Below are 18,829 nucleotides of genomic sequence, written 5' to 3' on the forward strand. Positions count from 1 at the left end.
TAAAAGTGTTCTAGGAGGGTGGATGGGGCTGGATTGGGAGGTGTCATATCATAGACCAGAGTGTTGCTTGCACACAGCAAGGAGAGAAGGGTGATGGTGTATTGTTCAAATGTCAGCACCATCCTGGGGGGAAGAAGGCCTCAGGCCAGCAAGCAAGGCCCAGCCTATGCTACCCAGAATGCTAAGGTATGGGGAAACACCTGGTAGAATCACAGAGACAACCTAATCAGCCAACACCAGACAGGATGGTTTGAAAATTTAGAGGATATTTATTTCTCGGGAAGGTCCACAACAGCTGGCAGACACCACTTTCCCTGTGCGAGGGGATTTCCGCCCCCTCCTATTCTGGAAAAGTCTCCTCTGTGCTTGGAAGTGCCCATGGGGAGGCTGGGATATGAAGAGAAACCATACACAACACTCTAGAGCCTTAAAAAAATAAAGCAACAACCTCTTCCCCACAAATACACACATATAAAATAAATAAGACATATAAAAGAGAGGCCACATTCTTCCTACCCAGCTATGGGGCTTCACCCCACTCTCTAGCTGGGATTATCCAGAGGCTACATGGTATTGAAGTGTGATGAGTAAGAATAAGCCCTGGCTTCAGAGGGAGGATGGATGGGTCCTCTCCCTGGAGCCCAGCAGGGAAGATGCGAGGGTAAGGTGGGAAGGAACAAATAAATAAATAAATATAGATTCAACAACGTGCTCCCAGAGGCCTAAGGGCTTGGACCAAGGCTTGGAGCTCCTGGGGTCTATTTCCCTGAATAGCAAATCCAGTAACAGGCAGAAAGATGCTCAGGGAACTCAAGTTCAAAGCCACATTTCACCTGGCCTCCAGAGCCTGCATCCTTCAAGTGACAGAAGGGCCCAGACCCAGAAACCAAGCCTCAAACCAGCTCTGGCAAGAGGGGTAAGGGGTGGGCTGAGCTCCCAGTGGCTGTTCCATGCCTGCTTGCTGGCCCTGGAGGTGGCCCGAAGGCTGGACTGTCTCCATCCTGTGCTCTCTGAGGCCAGCACAGCCTTCTCCCTCCCTACCCTTCATCCTGACCATCTCCACTGAGGGGACTGTGGCTGCCTCCATGGTGGGTTCTTCTCTAGTGAATTTGAGGCAGAGCCCTGGCCTTCTCCTGTCTTAGTGGCCTTCCCGACTGGGATATCCAAAGGTCAGCTAACCGAAGTCCTATACATAATAAAAACAATCCAGCCTCGATGTCCTCCTCTGCTCCATTTGGCTGAGGTATCCCCTCTATCTCCAGCCAGGGCTGCTCTCGCAGGCCAACAGGGAGGAGGTGTCAGACATAAGCAAGTACAGAGAAGGGGAAGGAGCTCCTGAATGGACAGTTTGGGCAGGAGACCAAACCCAACACACAACGCAAATCCAAGGGACTCGCAGGGTCCTTCCTGGGGAAGTACGGCCAGCAGGGGGCTGGAGAACACAGGGTAGGGGTGGGCTGACCGCTCAGCTGGGCAGCAACACGTGCTCCAGGAGGTAGGTGAGGGAGTCCCAGTGCTTCCAGAGGAGGAAGAGGACGAGGACCAGGAGGGCGGTGCTGGTGATGCGCAGGCGTGTCTTCATGAGGGGTGTGATGAAGTTGGCGATGGTGGACACAAACACCAGGAGCACAGCCATGAGTGCCAGGATCACGTTGATGAACTTGCCCAGCAGTGCCCGTGCGTTGGCATTCTCCACGCCTTCCAGCTGCACCACCTGCTGCTGTTGCTGCTGTAGCTCTAGCTTGGTGACGCGCGTCAGGCAGGACTCCACGGCCTCCTGTACAAGTGGGGATAGCAAACAGGAGCTCAGGACAGGTGGGACCCTAGGTTGAGCCCTCCTTGCCTGCTATGGTCTGGACAGAGTTTGAGTGTGATCTCTAGGGGCTCATGGGTGGAAGCTTGGTGGTGATGTGGTGGAACATTTAAGAGGAGAGGGCGAGTCAAGGCTGTGAGGTCACGGGGGATAATGCCTTCAGATGGATTAAAGCTGGTCTCTCAGAGTGGGTTATTTCCTGTGAGAGTGGGTTGTTCTAAAAGAGCAAGTATGAACCCTGAATCTCTCTGGCTTTCTGCCTTACCATGTGATTTCCATCTGCCATGTGATACATTTGCCATGATGTCCTAATCAGAGCTGAGCGGAAGCCAGCACCATTCTCTTGGACCTCCAGAACTGTGAGCTAAGTAAACTCTTTATAAGTTACCCAGTCTCAGGTGTTTTGTTACAGCAACATGAAATGGACTAATATAGAACCTCACGCAGAGGATGATGCTACACTGGGTCTCCTCTCTAAAAGCCAAGAGGGGCCTGTGGATCGGCAAGAGCTGGGAGCAGGGCCCTTTACTGATGGCTCTTTGGGGGAGGATGCAAGGATGCAGGAGTCTTGCTTGATATGGGAAGGGTAGGTGCTGGTTTGATCCCAGTTCCCATTTTGAGACAGGGTAGTGTCTGGAAATGCCAATTATTCATTTGCAAGGCCACCTGCCATCAAAGAGGTAGGGGCCATGATGGCCCTCGCCCACTGACTTGCCTCTGCATAGTGCACACACTCAGCTGCAGCCTGTCTTGCTTGTTCTTTTCTCCACCCCACCTTTGCTCCCCTCTCCGTCCCTGTGTCTATCTGCCCTACTAATGAGACAGCCTGTACCTATTACCCCCCATGTGACAAATCTCCCAGTGCTCTGACTGCTGCCAGCTCTCCTAGCACACCCAGGCCAGCCCCAGGGTGGTCCCGGTTATACCTGAGTGTCTCGCGCCCTCTCGTAGGACTGGTAGGCCACCTTCTCCTCCATGCTGGCCAGCTCCTGCTTTAGGTTGGTCATCTCGTTCTGATGAAGCTCGGTCAGGTCGTTGAGTTGCTCCTCCAGCCGCTCATACCTGGTGATAAGAGAAAGGGTGTCACCAGTCTTAGTTCTGGAGCCACCCTTCTCTCCCCAAGATTCACTCACTCTCTCAGCAAACACTGATGCATGCAACCCACTCCACGTGTCCAGCCCTGCTCTAATTTTAACCCCACAACAATGGAGGCTACTGTGTGCACTTAGCCTGCCTTATTTCTGGATTTATTAAATGTGGTTTTGACCAAGTGTGGAAAAAAAAAATAAGTAAAAATTTAAAAATCAAATTTCAAGATGGGTGCTGGTGGCTCACGCCTGTAAACCTCTAGCTACTCAGGAGGCAGAGATCAGGAGGACTGCAGTTTGAAGCCAGATGGGGAAAATACTTCATGAGACCCTATCTCAAAAATACCCAACACAAAAAAGGCTGGCAGAGTAGGCTCAATTGGTAGAGCTCCTGCCTAGCAAGCATGAAGCCAAGTTCAAACTCTAGTACCACAAAAAAAAAAAAAAAAAAAAGAAATTTATGGGAACAAAAATATTAAAATTCCCATATGAATATTATACAGTTCAACTGATGCAAAGAAGCTCCCAGTCAGTTGTCAGTTGGGTTTAAATTATTGTGTGATCTGCAGAGTGTTTCCCTGCCCTTCATTTTGTGAAAACCTGTCTCCCAGAAAGCAAATGTTGTCCAAAGAAAAGAAGTATAGTAATCCTCCCAAGCCAAAGAAGGTACACAGTGTGCTTAACTTAAGGGATAAAAAGTGAAATTTAGATCTGTTGAAAGGCGGCATGTCTTTAGCAGAAGTTGGGCAGTGCTGTGAGAAAAATGAGTTAAGCACACACAGAATCATGCATCCTGAGCGTTTTCTCCCACGGCGGTCTCCGTGAAGCCATGTGTCTGTGGGTACCAAGGACTGCACATTACACTTCCAGTGCAGGTCCTATGCTAAGCATGGCCTCAGAGGATCTTCACCACAGCCCTGTGCTAGTGTCAGACAGGGAGACACAGGGGTCAAGGAGCCCACCCCGATCACACAGCTCTGAATGGGGAGTTAAGGATCTATTGACTTCACCCTGGGCTCTTAAGCCCTGGCGAGGAGGCTTTCTGGATACCAGGGACACCTGAATGTAAAGGACAAGATCTCTGCTCTGAAAGGCACAAAATATCAAAAGATGGTGGAATGTGGAGATGGTTAGTGTTCAGGTGGGATTGCCCCTCAAGGTAATAGGGGCAATCCCACCCTTTTTTCACATATAGAAAAAAGAAAAGGTCCTAAGTAAGGAAAAGATCCTCCAAACTCCCAGAGAACAAGTGCCAAGTGCCATACTAGAGGCCAAGAGCAGAGTGACTGAGAATGGGGAAACAGGGAGGGGGACCAGACTCCAGCTTAATTCTAGGCTGGCCTGAGGTGCTTCCACTGGAGTTCAAACTTTCTTCCACTGGTGTTCAAATCACACTTTGAATTTACAGTTTGGACTCAGTCTTCACAAACTCACGAGCTTGAAATTAGAGTTCCCCTCACTGCATGGATGGGGAAACCAGGTGTGGAAAACCTAACTGCTTTGCTCAAGGTACAGTAGCTAACAGAACTGGGATTTTAACCTAGTAGCTGCCCCCAGAGTCAGTGTCTTCACCAGAGTGTCTGCAGAGGACAGGCCTTAGAGCTGGTCCCTGCCTGAATTTCCCCTCTGTGCACTAACGACATAACATCCAGACAGGGACACCTAAAGCAGACAGGTAGTTCCTTCCTGTCTTCTAGCTGCCCTGACCCATCTGGGAAAAGCTGCTCAGGGCCTCTTCCTGGCCTCTGCCAGCAGCCCACAATCTTCTACATGCTCCTCCATCAGCCTCCATGGCCCGAGTGTCCTTACCTGCCACCGGCACTGCTGGGTGGCAGTGGGGCTCAGCACCACCTACCTGTAGCGCTCCTCTTGCAGGCACTGGGTCATGTAGGTGTAGTCCCTCTGCAGCTGAGTCTTTAGGTCCTCCATGGAGTCCTCAAGGTGTGACTGGCCCTCTTTGATCTCCCGCAGCTCCTCCAGCAGAGTGTCCAGGTTTCCAGGGGCGCCATACAGTGTGTTGGACTTGGGGCTTCCCAGTGCAACCCCAGGCCCAGCCCCAGAGTTGCTGCCTGCCCCGGCTGAGCTGGCGCTGGCACTGGAACATTCGTCATCACTGCCATACTTGGGACTGGACACTAGTGTGGCACTGCCACTCAGTGCCCTAGCTGCCTCCTCTGGGGGCCCATCTTCCAGAGGGTCCTTTAAGTGGGCGATGTTGTCTGCGCTACCAAACTTATTGCGAATGAGGCTGGCAAACTCCCGGGGCTTGGATACCACGGCGGTGTGGGTGGCCTGGGAGAGGCCAGAGAGGCTGCCCTTGACACCTTCCACCACACCGCCCCCAAAGCCACTGATGCCTGCACGCATGTTGGCGCCCACATCCTTCAGCCCCTGCTGCATGTCCCGCAGCACGTCCTTGGGCTGCCGCGAGGGCCCGTTCTGCTCGATCTCCTTCAGGCGCCGGCGGTAGTGCTCCAGCTTCTTGTGCAGCTGGGCGATGGTCTGGGCCGACTTCTGGTTCTTCTTCTCAAACACCTGCTTGATGCGTGACACCTGCTGCTTGTCTGCATTGTTGGCCAGCTTCAGGTACTCTGCCACGTTGTCGTCCCGTGCCTCCTGTTCGATCTTGATCTGCTCTGTGATCTTCAGGATCTTCTGGTGTAGGTGGTCAATGGCAGCCTTCATCCGCTGGGGGTCCGGTACCCCTTCAGGCACATCCAGGCTGATGGGGCCATCAGTGTCACCATGGCCGGGGCCGGAGGGGAGGCTTAGGGCCACGAGGTCTCCCTTGTCACCCTGGGGAAGGAGGCAAGCAGAAGCAGTATGGATGAATAATGAGACCAGAGGAAAGATCTCCACAGGTCAGCCCTGGCTACCTCTGGACTTGTTTTTTTTCACTGCAAAGTGGATGCAGGATGAATTTCAAGGAAAGAGTCTAAAAGAACATCAACAACAGGACTTACAGCTGCACATGCTTGCCTCATACAAAGCAGTCTCACGTCCGCTCTCCTCAGGCCCTACCGCATCTCACAAGTGCAGTCTAGATAGATCTGCTCTGTCTTTGGTCCAGAGAGGTCTAGCAAGTGACTTGGGGACACATAGCTGTGAAAAGTCAGAACCAGCCCACAATTCTTGTTGCTCTAGTACAGGGACCCAGCAGGTCTGAGGCCTCTTCAGAAAGTCCCAGGTGGATTTCTCAGGGATGGGATGAACTCTCTGGACTCAGCCTCCCAATAAGGCTCCTGCCTTCAGCAGGCCTCTCCATCAGGCTGACCACAGCCTACACTTCAGATCCCCTGCCCTCTTGCCCTCTCACCCCATCTTCACTAACACAGCACACAGATCACCCATCACTGCTGATACTACTCCCAAACCCCGATTACCTTCCAGCTCTCAGAGGTCATCAGTAACCTTTTCTGTTTCATGATGGTGGGAGCACCCGGCCCCTCCCAGTTTCCCAGAAATGGGAAGGAGTGGGCACCCACCCACCCTGCTGGCCAGGCCCCAGAAGACTGAAGTTCCAGAGTTAACTCACTGGCCCAGCAGAGGGCAGTCTGGGGGTCTGAGGGTATCTGCAGCCCTACTGGGAAGGGGAAGAGTATGCAGGAAGGATGGGAGAGTCCCTCTTTCTCCCACCAAGTAGGGAGGCTTCCCAGCACATCAGGGTGGCACAAAACCCAAAGAAGAGAGAAGGATGGAGAAAGGAAGAGGGAGAGAGAAAGGAAGGAGAGGTCACGGGAGATAGGAAGGACAGGACTCAAGGTTGGATGTGCAGGCAGGCCTGCAGTGGCTCTCTGGGTCTGCTGCCCTGCGCCTGTTGGAGAACCTCCGTCCACAGCTGAGTCCCTGTGCCTTATCGCCACGCAAGAACGGAAGCAGCAGGAAATGGCTCAACTCTGTGTATTTTTACACACAGCACGCCCCGAGTAAGGCTGGGTCGGATCACTGTGGTGGGGTAAGACATAGGTGGGGAAAAGGGTTAAACACTAAACACAAAGTGTCCCAGTCGCACACACTGGAAGCAGACCCGGCCTGGAGTGCCTTCTATGGGCAGAAGTCATTGCTTGATTTCTTCCAAGGCGTGGTTATTGAAAAAAGCTATTGAAAACAACAGCCTTGCCTGGGGAGGAGGGTGGCTCCTCTGTGGGCTTCCTCTGGGGCTTTTTCAGGTCACAGGTCCCCTGAGGACTCTGGGGAAGAGGACAGTCCCTCCCTCAATCTCTCCTGAAGTCAGGGCTTTCCTCTTGGGTTTGCTTTGGGTTTCCCCTCAGGTTTTTTTGCCTTCAGAACCCCTTCTCCTCAGATTCTCTGACCCTCCACACCAAAGAGTCAATTTTGGATTCCCTTAAATGATCTCTCCCAAGCTGTGTGTCACCAGCCTGACTTAAAACCTTGCCCTCCTATCTTATTCCTCTCCATATTTTCCTGAACCACAGTATCCTCACCTGTAAAATGAGTGTAATCATGTCTACTTTTAGGTCTCTCGTGAGGGTTACACAGATGATGTTTGGCAAGCACTTCGTGCAATGGCATACAGATGGTACTTGCTAAATGCTGAGTCTGGATCTAGGCAGTGTAATCCTCCCCACCCCCATGGTGAAGGAGGGGAGCTGGAAATGCCTGTAATCAAGCTCGACTAAATTTAAGAGATTACACAAAATTTCCTCAATATTGACAGAATTATAGAAAATTAAGTTCTATATGCAACACATGGCCTTTAATTTCAAAGATCTTGGGCCTCTTATGATGCCCAACCCTCCTTCACACTCTCTTCACGGGTTTGGGGTTGGGGGAGAACATTCAGGAAATGGGCTTTGCTAGTAATGGGTTCAACTGGACAGGTTGGCTGTGTCCTGCCCTATCACCACTTGTGGAGAAGGGAGAGCTCTGTCCTACCTACTTACAGAATGAAAATGCAAAGGGCTTTACTACAAGGGAGAATTCACCTTCCATGTCTCCTTTTTTGGCAGCCTGGCTCTTTTTTCCCTCCACTTGGCATCTGTCTTACAAATGGAAAAGCAGAGTTGAGGCTGGCTATGAAATGCCCGTGAATGAGACTAGACACTCTAGAGGCCAGGTGGTGGCATGGGGAGGCCCGAGACTGGGTGCTGTTCCCCTCACCTGCCGTCTTCTCTACCCTCTGGCCCAGACTTGTGAGGGTGGGTCCTACACCAGGACCCCAGCTCTGTCCAGCTCAAGAACCCCTTGGTGATGTGAAGATTCTCAATGTGACTCAAGCTGGAGGGTCTCTAGTCACAGAACATTCCCACTGTGTTCTCCGGGGGAAGACTGAGCTGCATGGGCTTCCGGGAAATGGCATCTTTTCCCTGTGGCCCCTTGGCTCATGTCTGCCCCTCAAAATACTGTTGTAATTGCCTTGGTCAGTGAATACAAAGATAACATCACTACCTCTACTATCTATTGATACAGGCCAATGCTTTACACATTTAATTCATTTAATCCTGGGAACAGTGTCAAGAGGCAAGCAGTGTTATGGTTCCCATTCTGCAGAAGAGGAAGCTAAGACCCACAGATGCTTAGTACCTTGTCCAGGACTACACAAGTAGTAGGTGAAAGAAAAAAATTTGAATCCTGTCCAGGTCCCAGCCCTAGGGCCTGACCCCACCTGGAAGGGCTGGGCAGCTCCTGCAGATCAGAAGCCTCAGACCATTGGAAGCACGAGTCGCTATGAGTGGTCTTCAGACAAGGCCTGCCCTCACCCCAGAGCAATTAAACCAGAATTTCTTACAGTGGGACGTGGGCTTTTATTCTTTTAAGAAAAACAATGGACTTCCCCCCAGCACCATCCTGCCTGAGATCTCTATACATGGGTACAGATCCTCAGAACTGCCCCAAGAGGGGCTACAGCATGTACAAGCACCTGTGAAGATGCACCGCACCACTGTGTAGTCTTCAGCTCTCCTCACCAGTATAATTTCCCATCCTAGTGGTCTCCATGAAAGCTTTGCTCACCCACTCTGCATCCTGAGCTTAGGTATGTGTATGCACTTGCATGAGAATGAGGGCATGACAGAGGCGTGCATGCATGTGAATGTGTGATGGTTCGGGAGGCTGGGGACACCAAGTGGGAAACTTGTGGTTTTTGCTCTCAAGACTGAAACACCTTAGCAGCCACTTATACATGAATGGGCTCTCTAGAGGACTCCTCAACCATTGGCTTGGTGACAGACAGGCAGAGCAAATAACAGACTCACTCAGTGTGAGTTCATCCTTGCTTGCAGCCTGGAGGCCAGCCTCCTTAGGTCCCTGCAGTACCTCATGCCACTCATTAAGGAACCAGGAAGGGATTCTAGGATGTAGCTAGAGCTAGCCCAGAGGGTCAGCTTGGTATTCCTCAAATGGAGAGGAGGTACAGACTACACATTTATCTCAGTCAGACTTGCTCTCATCTCACACAAGTGGACCAAACCTAGGAAAGATTCTTCTGGTGCTTCTGGCACAAGGAACATCCTATTTTCTAACAGGAAACATCGGACATTACCCCACCTTTCCCATCCGGGGTCTCTAGTGCCTTCCCTGAAGGGAATTCTAGACCTCAAAGGCTGAGCTGTCTGGCTACAAATGGAAAAGCAGAATTGAAGCTGGCTGTGAAATCCCCATGAATAAGGGTGGAATAGACACTCCCAGGGATGGTGGTGGGTGGAGTGGCCTGGAATCCTGTTCTCCTAGCTGGCTTCTCTCCTCTACTTGGGTCCAGGCTCCACCCTGGGAGTCCTGCAGCAGGACAGGCCTCTCGAGGAGGTTTATAATGCCTGCCACCTGATGGTCCCTTCACATGGGCGCTCCCCAAGCAGGCGTATCTGAGGGAGGTGGGAGTTCTCTATGCCCTGCCTTCACCAGACACAGGCCCAGGGAAATAGTCCTTTTTAGAGATTGGAGGGACACACAGTGACAGAAGCAAAGAGCCCGGAAGTCGGCAGACAGACTCATAGAGGTACAAAGGATTATACTTTAACAAAGAAAGGAAAATTAGAGAAGAAAAGGATGAGAAAGATGTTCAGAGTGATGGAACAGCACAGAATATGAGAAAAGGAGACAGATTTGCCAAAAAGGAAAAGCACTGGGCTGGGGGTGTGGCTCAGGTGGAAAGGGCCCCAAGTTCAAACTCCAATTCTGCCAAAAACAGAAAAAGAAAAAGGAATAGCAATGGGACAGACCCCAGGCCTGTACAGGGCAATGGAAAGGACCCTAAATTTGTAATCAGATATTAATTTAGAATCCTGGCTCAGTCACATACCAGCTGTATGCCCTTATGTCATTTGGCTTCCTTCCTCTTTTTTTTTTTTTTTTTTTTTCCTCTGTCAATACTGGGGTTTGAACTTAGGGCTTACACTTACTTGACAGGTTCTCTACCACTTAAGCCACACCCCCACCCTCTTTTACTTTTCATATTTTTCAACAGAGTCTCCCTTTTATGTTAGCATAGACAGCAATCCTATTTATGCTCCCTGTGAAGCTGGAATGACAGGTGTGTGCCACCACACCCAGTTATTGCTGGTTGAGACAGAGCCTCACAAACTTTTTGTCTGGGCTGGCCTCAAATTACATTCCTCCAAATCTCCGGAGGCCTCCTACAGGCGGAGGATTACAGGCATGAGCCACTTTGCCTGGCTAGTCATTCTCCTCTCAGAGACTTGCTTTCCTCATCTCGAAAAGGAGGGTAATACCTTAAATGGTTATCAGGAGAATGAAATGAGATATTGAGTAAAGGGTATACAGCAGGTACTCAAAAATAAATACAAATTAAGGTACTGCGCATCCATTAGAATGGCTACAATAATTTAAAAAGTAAATCAGTTTTGGTGAGTCTGTACAGAAACGAGCCCTCATGTGTTGCTGGTGGTATAATGGTAAAGTAAAATGGTATAGCCACTAAGGCAAACAGTGCAGAAGTTCCTGAAGAAGCTAAATACACAATAGCTACGAGACCCGGCAATTCCACTCCTAAGTATACAACCAAAGGAATCAAAAATGGGTATAAATAAGTGGTACACAAGGTTTGCGACAGCCAAAGGGTGGACATCACAAAGTGTGATGCTCCATAAGGTGGAATGATATCCAGACGTGAAAAGAAATGAAGCTCTATTACTGCCATAACATGAACGATTCTTACACACTTTGCGGAACTGGAGGAGTGGCTCAAGCGGCAGAGCGCCTGCTTTGTAAGCGCAAAGCCCTGAGTTCAAAGCCAGTACCACCACTAAAAAACAGTTTGCTAAGTGAAAGAAAGCAGACACCAATGGGTGCGTAGTGGATGATTCCATTATGTGACGTATTCAGAATCTTTAATTCTGTAGAGATAGCAGGTTGCTGCTGCAAGGTGTTGGGGGGAGGGAGGAATAGGGAGTGAGTGCCTAATGGGAATGGGGTTTTCTTGGGGGAGATGAAAATGTTTTCGAACTAGACTAGAAGGAGGTGAGGTTGCACGGTCTGTGTGTTTGTGTGTGTGTAAGGCCAGGGTCTTCCACTGGCCGGGGCTGAGCTCCAATCATGACCCATTACAGAGTGGTCTGTGAGATGGTATTTGGGCCCTCCTCTGTGAAAGACTGAACTGTCTCATGTTCAATAGAGCAGAAGCTCTTTCCAAAGTATCCCCTGTGCTGGGCTGGGTGACTAAAAAGAGGAGCAATACGGTCATCAGCAGGTGGAAACTTCCAGGCCCCCAGCTTGGAGCAGGGCTGGGGCTGCCCAGACACCAATGCTCCTCTCCAAACAGGCACAAAGTCTCATGCAGCCCAGGCCCACCCAGCTCTCTGCCCATGTGGTCCCCACACTGCGGGTCCTTTTACTCCACTCTCCTGCCTAAGCCAGGTTGATCACTCCAAGGTACCTGACCCGATTAATCCCTGTGGACAGGATGGGCAGGCTCTAAGGAGAGAACTAGCAGGAAGGTAACACTTCTTCTAGGATCCACGCCCATGCCTCAGCTCAGGGAGCCCACCAGCCAGGACAGTAGCCATAAACCTTGTTCTACACAAAGACTAAGATCCAAGAAATAATGATGAATGTTCTGGATGAGGCGAAGCTAGGATGTTCTCTGAGTGCCAGGGGCCCAGCTTTCCCTATTCCTTTCATGGCTCCAGTGAGACTTCCCCACAGCCCATGAATACCAGGGATACTCCCTCTACATGGCCTTGGCAGTACTGCCTCGCTGCCCCCTCCCAGCAACACCAATACAGATGGATTAGGGGCTCTGCCAGACTATAGGAGCTGCTGGGTCATGGCTCCCCAGCCCTGGCTCTCATGACTGTCTAGAGGCTCCGACCTCTTCCCCAGCCTGAGATTAGTGTCCTTGTGTTAAACTGGACATGAGATGTCTACTCTCCCTCCCACACCCTAGCCTAGCATCCTGGATCCCTGAGGTCCTGAAGACACACAGCAGACATTATCAGGACAGAAAGTGTCCAGGCTTAAGTGACACTTTGGGAAGGGAGAGAAAGGTACTAGCTATGTGCATCGTGAATGTGAATTGTAGTTCTCTTTCTTTAGTAATATATATGAATAGGTCACAGATGATTACTACATTCAAGAAGTATGTGTTTCACACCTGTGCTCCCAGGTATACCTGTGACACCCCCCTCCAAACCTTGGGGCAGGCAGCCCCTTTCCAGATTCACAAAGAGCCCCTTCTAGGGTCCCCACAGCAGGTTAACATGGAAGAAGGGGTCTTCCTGTCCAGTTGGAAAAACAACAGTAAGGTCACTCTTAGAAAAAAACTTTTTTCTTTTTTTGTGGTACTGGGGATTAACCCAGGGACTCAAGCATGCTAGGCAAGTGCTCCACCCCTTGAGCCACAACCCTCAGCCCTTTTGTTTGTATTTTGTTTTTGAGATAAGATCTTGCTAACTTTGCCCAGGCTAAGAGAGGATGTCTTGAATTCAAAATCCTCCTGTTTCTGCCTCCAGAGTAGCTGGGATTACAGGTCTATACCACCACGCCTAGCTTAAAAACAGATCTTTTGGGGCTCCTATGCTTCCCTTAGGAGGGCAGGGCAGTCCTGCTATACTGGCAACAATGGAGTCAGGTGTTAATCCTGACCTGTTCATGGACCTGACCAAGTAGGTGGACCCATGCAAGACGCTGCTCTGCTCCTGAAGGCTGGGTCTGAGCCCAGCAGGGGAGTGTGGCCAGGGGGCTACCAGGCCCAATGACTCCACAAAGATGCTTCAACCTGCTCACTGCTGCCAAAGACTGATTGTAGCAACCCTCTCAGCATGGAGAACACTCAGATTCCTTTTTCCACAAGGTCCCAGAGGGAAAGGAGTAAACCAGACCAGGGAGAGAGGAAGCCCATAGCCAGCTACAATCCTTCAGCCCAAAAGAGGCAATTTGATTTTATGGTGAAGCTGGGAGGGAGGGACCTGACATTATATTCAGAACAGGCTGGAGGAATTCTTCCAACTCTGAGTCCTAAAGTCAGGGGCTGCCCTGGTTCCCCAATGCAGCAGGCATTGCCTTGTTTGCCTGGTGCCTTTCTCTTCCTGGTGGGGACATGTGGGCCACGTGGAGCTACACAACCCACCTCTGACCCAAGAACTAGGACTCCCAGGTGGCAAGGTGGGAGGTGGGAGGTGGGAGGTGGGGGTGGGGTGGACAGAGCCCAGGGATCTGATTGGTGCCTGGGAGCTGAAGAGGCATTTTTCCAGGGCAGGAAGGCAAACGCTTGGGCACTTAATGGTACATGTGGAACATATGCACCTGGGGCAGAGTAATAGGCTCCTGCAGCGAGGCCCCAGTCCCCATAAGGAGAGTTGAGGGCTAGGACAGGCAAAGGTAGTTTTATAAGTCATTTCATATTGCTAGAGGGGACTTCTGGGTGCAGACTACAGATAGCTGAGGGGACTTTCTCATTCATCCCCTCCCTCAGCACCTACCCTTCTCAAGGCAGCATGCAGCTATGCTACCTATATCAACCTGCCTCCTCCCACACCCAGCAAGGGCCACTCTCCCTGCCCAGTGGAGTAACACTCCTCTCAGCTGACCCTCAGCTTCCAGCCCTTTCAGTTAGGACCACCCCCGGGCTGTGGTCGGAACTATGCTCTCCCCTCAGTCTGGTCCAGGACTTGCTGAGAACAAAGCCTTCTCGTCCATATAAATGTCCCATGTTCTCCTTCCCTAGCACCCATAGACCCCTGGTTGGTCCCCCAGAGCTTGTCTCTCACTTTTGGGACTCCTCTATTCTCCATCCTTTGAATTCTCCAGAAGCCAAACACTGCTTCTGGACTTTCCCATAGTCCACCAAAGGTTAGTGCTCCTGGGACCTCCCCACTCCTGTCTCCCTGCCACATCACATAAGCAACCACAAGCAGGAACACCTCCTTCCACTTAATTTCATGCCAGCCTTCTTGAATCCACAAAGAGTTCTCTATAATCAGACAGGTGAGGAAGACACTCATGGAATGCCCAGCGTGAACACAGCCACCTGGCAAACTCTAGGAAATCCCTTCCCCATTCCACAACCCCACCTTGACCCTGCTAGGTGAACTTCTCTTCTTCCATCCACCCACATCTCACCTGTGTGAGCACCGTTTCCCAAAACCATGCTGGCGATGAAGTGCCAAGAGCTCTGAAGCCCCAGTTATCTGAGGACTGGGCCAAGCCCCTGGGGTCACAGTCCCCGGGCAGCACTGGGCTCGTGGCAGGGAGTCGGGGTCTGCGAGCAGGTGTGCCCGAGTTCCCAGGCTCTGCAGCGGCCATTTCTAGTCTGAGGCTGGCCAGGGATTAGGGACGGATTGCTCTGGATTTCCCCCTCCCCCACCCAGGGGCTTGTGGCTGCTCCTTCCCATCTGGCAGGAGACATGGAGGGTTACTGAGAGAGCGGGACCAAGCTCTGATGTCCTGTATCTCCCCAGCCCAGCTGCTGTCACTGTGAGTCCAGTGTGTATGAGGATGCCCAGCTATAACAGGCTTGGCTGGGGGTAGGGTACAGGGAGGCACAGGGGACTTATGACAAGTACATCTGCCTTGTTCATTCAGCCATACAGGTAATCAAACCCACCCTCCCATCTCTATGTCCAGATACACCTTCCTGTGCTCAGATGCCCTCTCCCAAACAGCTCAGCCTGACAACTCCCTGTTTCCACTTAGAATGGAAGTGGGCCTCCCTCCAGACTGCCAGGATGGAAAGGAATGCTCCAAAGCTAGAAAGACAAGCCTGGATCCTTGGTGGATCCAAACACAGCCCAAACCAGAACCCTGCCCTTCTCTCTCAGCTGCCTTGTCTACTGGCTCGTGGCATGTCGTCCCCAAGGCAGCCTCTCTACTACAGTAATGGCCTGGAGGAGTATGACAGCAGCCAGCCTCACTAGGGAAATTCCTTTACCCTGAGGATCCCTTCCCAGAAATCCACTCTGCTCTGAACACCACTGTGGCCACTTATCCCCCAGCTTCTGCTTCCTACTCCCTGCTGTCTGCCCCCCCAGCACTGCCCAGGCAAAAATACTAGCAATAAAACACAGATGGTAAACTCACAGGAGTCTCTTTCTCCTTGGACTTCATCAGTACAGTCTCAGTAGGAAATCCTGTGGCCAGCAGAGGGGGCCAGAGGGCCACAGCTGAGGACAGCAAGTGGTGAGGAAAGAGATGGAGTGGCCAGCAGTCCTGGGTCCTGCTGTGTCTCTTTAGTGGCAGCTTCTCAAGGCAGAAAATTACCATTCAAAGATGACATGAACCACTTGAGCCTGGTGAGGCACTCAGGGCTTAAATACTGAGGATCAACGTGGATCATGCTGATGGGGCAGTCCCAAGTTCAAGAAGGTTCGAAGAGATAAGAAGAGCCCAGTTCTATCTCTGGGGACCAGTGCCAGTGCGTGCAGCCAGAATCACCAAGATCAGGAATCCACACACCCTGGGCTCACGAAAACCATAATGACTTGAGACTTGTGAGGAAAGAAGCCTGGCAAAGCACATTACACCGGCCCCAATTTTGGGGGCTAGTTCTGACCTAGAGGGCCAGGTAACATTTTTGGCAGCTCCTCACTTTTGTAAATGACCTCCCTCCTATGGTGCTTGATCTTTGTACTCTGGCAACAAAAACTGTTCTGCTTGCATAATGGTTATTTGGAAATATAAGGTTTCACCACCCCTATTAAACTATAAGGAAGGCAGCAATCAGATCTTATGTTTATCTGGATCCTTCCCAGTACCCAGCATGAGACAACCCTCCCTTAACATTGACATTGTGGAATGGCTGATTATCCCTCTTATCTAGCTTCAATGGAAGACAGCCCTCTGCTGCAGTTCCATCCCAAGTAGCAAGCTAAGATTTTAAACCTTTTCTTTCTTTGTGGAATTGGGATTTGAACTCAGGGCTTCATGCTTGCAAAGCAGTGCTCTACTGCTTGAGCCATGCCTCCAGTCCATTTTTCTCTGGTTATTTTGGAGATGGGGGGGGGTCTCGAGAATTATTTGCCTGGGCTGGCCTTGAACCATGATCCTTCCAATCTCAGCCTCCCAAGTAGCTAGGATTACAGATGTGAGCAACTGGCGCCTGGCCTTAACCCTTTCTTATAAGCAAAAAAAGAAGAAGGTAGTGGCACAGGAGATTGGAGGTTGGGGGACAGGGGCTGAGCTCTGGGATTCTCTCTGCATGGTAGGTATCACTCCCCAGGCTGCCTGAAGTCCTAAAGGCTCAAAAGCATCAGGAAGAGGTTCCTGTGAGGCTACGTGGCACCTCCAAGACAACCTGAGAGTTGCTCCCAACCTGGGCATGTGGCACATCCATAATGGAGGCCTCAGCTCTACCCCAGGAACTACTGAGCCATCATCAAAAACTGAATGGCAAGAAAAGGGAGGAAAACCAGCAGTGTAATTAAAAGAAAAGGACCAAATATAAACAGGAGATGTCTGCCAGGCAAGCCAGCAGGAGAGAGGACTTTTTTTTCCCCTCTGAGACTGTTCTTGTCTTTATACATGAAAAGGGTTCCCCAATCTGACAAAGGTAGGCAGCAAAGACCTCAAGGCATCAGGGCATAGCATGAAAGACAACACAGAACCCTGGGTTCCACACTTGCTACAGGACCTTGGTGGAGTTTCCATAGGGCTTAGATTCAGTTTCCACAACTGTAATGGGAGGAGTGTGTAAAGAGTAGGGGCTAAAGGCAAATGTGTCCAGCTGGAAGATGTGGCAAGGCTGGGGTCCCTGGGTGTGGGATAAGCCTTCACTAACCCACCAGAGTGCTTGGGAGTCAGAACAGTGACTGGTGTAAGACCTTACCCTGCTGCTTGCTAGCTATGTAGCCTCGACAGGCTGTGGCTGTGCTTCTTCACAACCACAAGGGGAGCAGAAGGGCCCACAGCAGCCTGGAGGAGGCCAGGGAAAGTAGACTGGGGCACCAAGAAACAGAGAAGAAGGCAAATGGAGATGGTACAGCTAAGTCTCAGCCTTTCTGGCAAACAGTACATATGATCATTGTCTCCTAAGGCCACAGGGAGTGGGCTGGTAGAGTGACTCAAACAGTACAGCACCTGCCTAGCAAGCATGAGGCCCTGAGTTCAAACCCCAGTACCCCCCAAAACAAAAAAACAAAGGAGGTTGTAGGGTAGGCGTCACTAAAATAGATGACTAGTCCTGAGGACCCCCTCACCACATGTGAATATACACACATGCACAAACTGGATGGTACCTGGAAGACTTAGCTTAGGACAGAAAAAGCCAGAGAAGGAGTTGCCATCTGGGGCAAAGTTGAGACCCAGGCAGGCAGGCATAGGAAAAGCCACCACAAGCAATGAAGCAATGGCTCTGAAAGGATGAAAGCCACAAAGCAACTCTCTTTTCGCAAAAAAAAAAAAAGTGCTGCTGGGAGAATGCCACCACTTGCACTTCCTAGTAAGTCTTTGCTGTCCCTCCTGGTTGCTTCCTCCCTGGCCTGGCTGAGATGGAGGCAGGGTGGTCACTGCTGCTCCACAGGCCCAGGCAGCTAAGCTATGGCCAGGGGCTTCTGGTCTTACTTTCTCCACCCTTCCAAGTGGAGCCCAGTCCAGGAGTGACAGGTGGGCTTGCACTGTCCTGGAAGGGGAAGCCCAGGTCCTGGGCACAGCTCTCCTCTCGTCGTAATTGGCAGGGTTTAGCCCTCTGTTTTACTGGGTTCCTCTTTAGTTTTTTCTTCCCTCTCCTTCCTCTTTCCTTAGTTTTAATACCATGCCCTTTATTTCTTTATTACTTTAAATATTAAATGTTTTCTTTTCTCTTCCTTTGCCTAGTCATTCTTCTTCAGCCATCTCATTTTAAAAAAAATCTTCCTACTGAGCATCTTTCTCTTTAAAAAAAATTAAAATCAAAATAGGGTTGGGGATATAGCTCAGTGGTAGAATGCTTGCCTAATATGCATGAGGCCCTGAGTTTGATACCCAACATCACAAAAAATAAACAAAAACTTAAAAATAAACAGCACAATGCCCACATTCTGAAGAGTGAGAAACCTGAGAAGTCACAGGCTTTAGGAGCAAAGAATAATGCTGAAAAGCAGCTAAATTTAAGCACCTTTGAAAACAAGGTGAGGCCTTAAAAGACTCTCAGGCCACAAATGTGCTGTGAACATCTCTGGTGAGGATTCCTCCTTGGAAAGCTGGCAGCTTCTCAAACGCTCACCAAGCCCTCCTAGAAACAGAGGCTAGGGAAGGGGTCATTATCCAGAGCTCCCACCCCCAACACTCAGTCCCAGCAGAAGGTGCATCTTTAGTAACTCAGATTACCAAAGAGTCCTGCTTTTCCCAGGGAGATGAGAGAGAAGCTGATATTCTTCAGCGTGAACTTGAGCAACCAAGTTGGGCATGTTTCCTAGGAGCATGTGGACAGGCACAGCCCTGGGAGTTGGGGAAGCAGACAGGGCCAGAAAGGGGGAGGCTGAGGCTCAGAATCAGCACACACATGCCATGACACCTTTCAGCTGCTTCCAGGGAGGGAGGA

At 50.8% G+C, this 18,829-nt stretch overlaps 1 protein-coding gene across 6 annotated transcripts in view; it reads right to left on the reverse strand.

Moving 5' to 3' along the window:
- Window positions 1-249: 249 nt before the first annotated feature.
- The window catches only part of Tmcc2 (transmembrane and coiled-coil domain family 2), a 40,954-nt gene continuing 22,374 nt past the window's right edge, over window positions 250-18,829 (reverse strand). For 4 of the 6 annotated variants that reach the window (XM_020167060.2, XM_020167057.2, XM_020167061.2 and 1 more), the window contains 3 exons: window positions 4,757-5,697; window positions 2,740-2,875; window positions 250-1,777 (listed from right to left, as the gene is read on the reverse strand). In XM_020167060.2, the coding sequence (XP_020022649.2) occupies window positions 1,466-1,777; window positions 2,740-2,875; window positions 4,757-5,697 (1,389 nt within the window). In that variant the 3' untranslated portion in view covers window positions 250-1,465. Of the gene's footprint in view, window positions 1,778-2,739; window positions 2,876-4,756; window positions 5,698-14,436; window positions 14,837-15,393; window positions 15,809-18,829 lie in introns of those variants that run through there. The other 2 variants (XM_020167062.2, XM_074048516.1) reach the window with 2 other exon arrangements.

Source organism: Castor canadensis, chromosome 11 (genome assembly GCF_047511655.1).
Source record: "Castor canadensis chromosome 11, mCasCan1.hap1v2, whole genome shotgun sequence".
Taxonomy (NCBI): domain Eukaryota; kingdom Metazoa; phylum Chordata; class Mammalia; order Rodentia; family Castoridae; genus Castor; species Castor canadensis.